We start from the raw sequence: 6,931 nt of genomic DNA on the forward strand, positions 1-6,931 counted from the left end.
CTCCTAACTTCACATCTTCCACCCTTCCTCCTAACTTCACATCTTCCACCCTTCCTCCAAACTCCACATCTCCCACCCTTCCTCCTAACTTCACATCTTCCACCCTTCCTTCTAACTTCACATCTTCCACCCTTCCTTCTAACTTCACATCTTCCTCCTAACTTCACATTTTCCACCCTTCCTCCTCACTTCACATCTTCCACCCTTCCTCCTAACTTAACATCTTCTACCCATCCTCCTAACTTCACATCTTCCACCCTTCCTCCTAACTTAACATTTCCCACCCATTACCTCATCATCCACCCTGGAGAGAAGGACTATGACTGAGCTGTTGTTGTCCCACACCATCCTCCAGAAGTCTCCAACCGTTGTTTCCAAAGGGTGCTGGGTCAAAATGAACTCATCAGTATGGTTGTAACCCTGTGGAAAGGAAAAAATTCTATGTGCAAGCTGCCTATCTCAGACACAACATGATTTATCTCAGACACAACATGATTTATCACACAACATGATTTATCTCAGACACAACATGAGTTATCTCAGACACAACATGATTTATCACACAACATGATTTATCTCAGACACAACATGATTTATCACACAACATGATTTATCTCAGACACAACATGAGTTATCTCAGACACAACATGATTTATCACACAACATGAGTTATCTCAGACACAACATGATTTATCACACAACATGATTTATCTCAGACACAACATGAGTTATCTCAGACACAACATGATTTATCACACAACATGATTTATCTTAGACACAACATGAGTTATCTCAGACACAACATGATTTATCACACAACATGATTTATCTTAGACACAACATGATTAGTAGTGGCTGGCAGATGTTGGACAACATTGACTACTGTAAGTGGTTTTAATTTCGAGGTGCTAAAAGTTCGCAGTTTTTGATATTGGTCTAATTGCGTCGGTTTTTTTTTTTCCACAGAACTCAAATTTTATTTTGATTACTGGTAACTGTTCAAAACGTATTGTGTCACACTCACAAATGATTGCGGTTGTTTTAAATTTGCGGAAAAATCCCCGACCGCGATATAACGAAATGAAAACCACACAATCATTTCCCCATTTACAGTACATTCAGTCATCATAATGTTCATCCTTCTTTCTACAGAATGCATGTAACAGTATTTCTAATCGTTACTGGGCCATTTTTTAAGTTCTCTAGTGGAATCTCTAGAGCCACTGAGTCCTTATCCCCTTGTCAGGATTACTATACATATTGACAATAGTTATACATAGAGTCCTTATACCCTTGTCAGGATTACTATACATATTGACAATAGTTATACATAGGGTCCTTATCCCCTTGTCAGGATTACTATATATATTGACACTAGTTATACATTTCTTCCATGTATCTGTACACAATTAAATTTCTCAACATAATACATATACAATATATCGGTAGCAGTCAAATGCAACATTTACCCAATTCATTCATGTAATAACAAGAGGCCCATGGGCCACATCGCTCACCTGAGTCACCTTGGTCCACATCAGAAGATTTTCCAATATATTTGCATGTAAAACCTTAGTCCCTATTGTGGCCCTAACCTACCCCTGGAGGCCATGGTTTTTGCAAACTTGAATCTACACTATGTCAGAAAGCTTTCATGTAAATGTCAACTTCTTTGGCCCAATGGTTCTTGAGAAGAAGATTTTTAAAGATTTTCCCTATATATTTGTATGTAAAACTTTGATCCCCTATTGTGGCCCCATCCTACCCCAGGGGGGCATGATTTTAACAAACCTGAATCTGCACTATATCAGAAAGTTTTCATATAAATCTCAGCTTTTCTGGCTTATTGGTTCTGGGAAGAAGATTTTTAAAGATTTTTCCTATATATTTGTATGTAAAACTTTGACCCCCTATTGTGGTCCCATCCAACCCCCGGGGGCCATGATCTTAACAATTTATAATCTGCACTATATCAGGAAGCTTTCATATAAACCTCAGCTTTTCTGGCTCAGTGGTTCTTGAGAAGAAGATCTTAAAAGATTTTTCCTATAAATTTGTAAGTAAAACTTTGATGCCCCCCTTGAGGCCCCATCCAATCCCCGGGGTCCATGATTTTAACAAACTTGAATCTGCACTATATCAAAATAAAAAAAACGGGAAAAAAAACAAACAACAAAAAAAAACCTTTGACCCCTTATTGTGGCCCCATCCGATCCCCGGGGGCCATGATTTTAACAATTTAGAATCTGTACTATATCAGGAAGCTTTCATATAAATCTCAGCTTTTCTGGCTCAGTGGTTCTTGAGAAGAAGATTTTTAAAGATTTTTCTTAATATATTTGTATGTAAAACTTTGACCCCCTATTGTGGCCCCATCCAACCCCTGGGGGCCATGATTTTAACAATTTAGAATCTGTACTATATCAGGAAGCTCTTCTGGCTTAGTGGTTCTTGGGAAGAAGATTTTTAAAGATTTTCCCTATATATTTGTATGTATAACTTTGATCCCCTATTGTGGCCCCATCCGATCCCCGGGGGCCATGATTTTAACAATTTAGAATCTGTACTATATCAGGAAGCTTTCATATAAACCTCAGTGGTTCTTGGGAAGAAGATTTTTAAAGATTTTTCCTATATATTTGTATGTAAAACTTTGACCCCCTATTGTGGCCCCATTTGACCCCGGGGGCCAGGATTTTAACAATTTGGAATCTGCACTATATCAGGAAGCTTTCATATAAATCTCAGCTTTTCTGGCTCAGTGGTTCTTGAGAAGAAGATTTTTAAAGATTTTCCCTATATATTTGTATGTAAAACTTTGATCCCCTATTGTGGCCCCATCCGACCCCTGGGGCCATGATTTTAACAAACCTGAATCTGCACTATATCAGAAAGCTTTCATATAAATCTCAGCTTTTCTGGCTTATTGGTTCTGGGAAGAAGATTTTTAAAGATTTTTCCTATATATTTGTATGTAAAACTTTGACCCCCTATTGTGGCCCCATCCGACCCCCGGGGGCCATGATCTTAACAATTTATAATCTGCACTATATCAGGAAGCTTTCATATAAACCTCAGCTTTTCTGGCTCAGTGGTTCTTGAGAAGAAGATCTTAAAAGATTTTTCCTATAAATTTGTATGCAAAACTTTGATGCCCCCCTTGAGGCCCCATCCAATCCCCGGGGTCCATGATTTTAACAAACTTGAATCTGCACTATATCAAAATAAAAAAAAAACGGGAAAAAAAAACAAAAAACTTTGACCCCTTATTGTGGCCCCATCCGATCCCCGGGGGCCAGGATTTTAACAATTTAGAATCTGTACTATATCAGGAAGCTTTCATATAAATCTCAGCTTTTCTGGCTCAGTGGTTCTTGAGAAGAAGATTTTTCCTATATATTTGTATGTAAAACTTTGACCCCCTATTGTGGCCCCATCCGACCCCTGGGGGACATGATTTTAACAATTTAGAATCTGTACTATATCAGGAAGCTTTTCTGGCTTAGTGGTTCTTGGGAAGAAGATTTTCCCTATATATTTGTATGTATAACTTTGATCCCCTATTGTGGCCCCATCCGATCCCCGGGGGCCATGATTTTAACAATTTAGAATCTGTACTATATCAGGAAGCTTTCATATAAACCTCAGCGTTTCTGGCTCAGTGGTTCTTGGGAAGAAGATTTTTAAAGATTTTTCCTATATATTTGTATGTAAAACTTTGACCCCCTATTGTGGCCCCATCCAACCCCGGGGGCCAGGATTTTAACAATTTGGAATCTGCACTATATCAGGAAGCTTTCATATAAATCTCAGCTTTTCTGGCTCAGTGGTTCTTGAGAAGAAGATTTTCCCTATATATTTGTATGTAAAACTTTGATCCCCTATTGTGGCCCCATCCGACCCCCGGGGCCATGATTTTAACAATTTAGAATCTGTACTATATCAGGAAGCTTTTCTGGCTCAGTGGTTCTTGGGAAGAAGATTTTTAAATATTTTTCCTATATATTTGTATGTAAAACTTTGATCCCCTATTGTGGCCCCATCCGACCCCTGGGGGCCAGGATTTTAACAATTTAGAATCTGTACTATATCAGGAAGCTTTCATATAAACCTCAGCTTTTCTGGCTCAATGGTTCTTGGGAAGAAGATTTTTAAAGATTTTTCCTATATATTTGTATGTAAAACTTTGATCCCCTATTGTGGCCCCATCCGACCCCCGGGGGCCATGATTTTAACAATTTAGAATCTGCATTATATAAGGAAGCTTTCATATAAATCTCAGCTTTTCTGGCTCAGTGGTTCTTGAGAAGAAGATTTTTAAAGATTTTCCCTATATATTTGTATGTAAAACTTTGATCCCCTATTGTGGCCCCATCCGACCCCCGGGGGACATGATTTTAACAATTTAGAATCTGTATTATATAAGGAAGCTTTCATATAAATCTCAGCTTTTCTGGCTCAGTGGTTCTTGAGAAGAAGATTTTTTAATGACCCTACCCTATTTTTACCTTTTCTTGATTATCTCCCCTTGTAAGGTGGCCTGGCCCTTTATTTTAACAATTTAGAATTCCCTTTACCTAAGGACGCTTTGTGCCAACTTTGGTTGAAATTGGCCCAGTGGTTGTTGAGAAGAAGTTGAAAATGTGAAAAGTTTACAGACGGACGGACGCCAGAATACGGGTGATCAGAAAAGCTCACTTGAGCTTTCAGCTCAGGTGAGCTAAAAAATACAAATAAATTTCATTAGTTGGCAAACAGATCTTGAGAGACAAAGTTAATTTTTGTATATCTGACTTGAAAAAAATTATTCTATCTCATTCCACATTTACAGTTCACCCCCCCCCCCCCCCCCCCCCCCTCCTTCCTGTATGTCCCTAGATCCCAGACTTACTTGTAAGTATGTGGCATTTATATAATCAGATCCCTCAACGCCGGGCAGGAAGGGCAACTTGACCCGTTTTGGGTACAGAGGAATGAAGTTGGTATTTCTGTTTTTCTCCAGGGCCAGCGGTGCCAGGGCGAGAGACTTGTCTGAATCTTTGGGTTTGTAGGCTGTGACAATCTGTAAAAATTCATTCAAATTCATTTGCTATAACCACAAAGTCAGACACAATTCAGATTTTCTTTATCCATGATTATTCTGAACAAGCTAATCTGAGACTAACTTGGTGCTATTATACCAAATTTTACAAAAATAGAATAATCTCAAAAAATTCTGAATATACCATTCACCGACAAACAACATGATATCATTACAATGTGACTTAGAGCACTCAGTATGTATATTCAGTGTGTAACCGTCAGACCGCTCGCATGACTTCATGAATACACACAACCGGTACACATTTCTTTTGTACTCACAAGGAATATATTTTGTAGAAGTGAGGGCATGATATCCAGTGGCGTTTCTGCCAGCTTCTCCGTGTAGACTTTAACATCAGATTGTTTGATTTCCGTGGTGGGACAGAGGAGATACTCCACTAGGGCATCATGAACCAACATGTACTGATCCTGTCAACAGAAAACCTCTCAGTGTAGCATACATCTAATAGAAATCTGTCAAAACAGTTCAGTTTGAAATCTTTTGTCCGATGTATACACAATAATTGTAGCAAACAGTCAACAGCAAATTTTTCCTTGAAAAAACAAACAACAACTTGCATATAACCTCTACATTATGCAGTTATTGATCACATTCTTTGAGGTCAATATACTTGTACATGGACTTTAGCTAGTCTCAAAGTACAATAATCACAAAGCCCAGAGAGCAAGATGAAAGCATTGTATTGGCCACGAAAAAGTCAATCATTAGTTTATCATATGACTGAATAATTTAAAAACATTAAAACCAGCTTCTCCTTCTTATCAAATAATACTTCATTGGCCATCTTTGTTTACATCTATTGTGCAAGACCTAGTCAAAAGGGATGAAAGTTTTTATTGGATGATCAAAACTAACAAATCGTATACATTTGAAAATTGGTAATTTATTTTTAGTCCAATGATGGAAAAATGAAATGTTATTTTCACCTTGAAGTCACATGAAGGTGAATATAACATTCCATCCTTTTTCAGTATGTTGGATCTGGGCCAATCAGAAAGGTCAGAATTATTCAAGCATAAAATGAATCACACTATCATTAGGGCTAAAAATTCTCTAAATTGACAACTTGCACTTGATTGTCAGTACCAAATTACTGACTCGTAATTCCCCAAGATTAATCGAAATTTCTAAAATCAAAGACTGCTTCAAGCATCTAAACATGCATGCAACTGTGTGACAACTGTTTCTTAATGTACAAAAACTATAAACTCACTGTTTATCAAAATATCTATATCAAATGCATTGTATTCACTGTTTATCAATTAATAAATTCCATCTCTCATTTAGTCGCTTCTATAAAGGATGATGGGTAGATTTTAATTTCTGAGAAGGAACACATTTATTATCAATGCCATTGTCTAATTTCCCATCGTCTTTCACCCTGGAACATTTAAAAGCCTTTGTAACGTTGACATTGATTTAACAGTAGTGACCAGATCTGTAAGTTACTAATGAGACTAGAAACTAAATCTGGGACCGGGAGGATTTTTTTTGGTGATAAGATTATGGAGGGGAAAAAAATCAACTTGCAAGATATTGCAAGTTACCAAATTTTTAACTAGCAGTTTAGATATTCCAACTCGCAATTTGTGAGGTTTTTTGGGGGAAATTTCGAACCCTATCATAATGCAATGTTAAAAGATTATTGGTTGAAAACTTTACACACATTCTTTCATTGCACAGTTCACTTACCTCTGTTTGTACGAGGAAGTTCCTCTGTTGGCGGATTTTAAGTAAGAAGGAGGGTATAGCAACTGTTCCCTGGTCCTTGATTTGCTCTATCATGCTGTCAATCAAAATATAGGTGCCGGTCCTGCCAACTCCAGC

At 37.7% G+C, this 6,931-nt stretch overlaps 1 protein-coding gene across 9 annotated transcripts in view; it reads right to left on the bottom strand.

Annotated features, from left to right (window-relative positions):
• Positions 1 to 6,931, bottom strand: part of LOC125653920 (tyrosine-protein phosphatase 99A-like) — a 53,106-nt gene that overhangs the window by 7,626 nt on the left and 38,549 nt on the right. For all 9 annotated transcript variants that reach the window (XM_056143235.1, XM_056143234.1, XM_048883595.2 and 6 more), the window contains 4 exons: positions 6,797 to 6,931; positions 5,362 to 5,511; positions 4,892 to 5,062; positions 292 to 420 (listed from right to left, as the gene is read on the bottom strand). The exon at positions 6,797 to 6,931 is cut by the window's right edge and continues 1 nt beyond it. In XM_056143235.1, coding sequence (XP_055999210.1) covers positions 292 to 420; positions 4,892 to 5,062; positions 5,362 to 5,511; positions 6,797 to 6,931 — 585 coding nt within the window. The remainder of the gene's footprint in view (positions 1 to 291; positions 421 to 4,891; positions 5,063 to 5,361; positions 5,512 to 6,796) is intronic.

This window comes from Ostrea edulis, chromosome 7 (assembly GCF_947568905.1).
Source record: "Ostrea edulis chromosome 7, xbOstEdul1.1, whole genome shotgun sequence".
In the NCBI taxonomy this organism is placed as follows: Eukaryota; Metazoa; Mollusca; class Bivalvia; order Ostreida; family Ostreidae; genus Ostrea; species Ostrea edulis.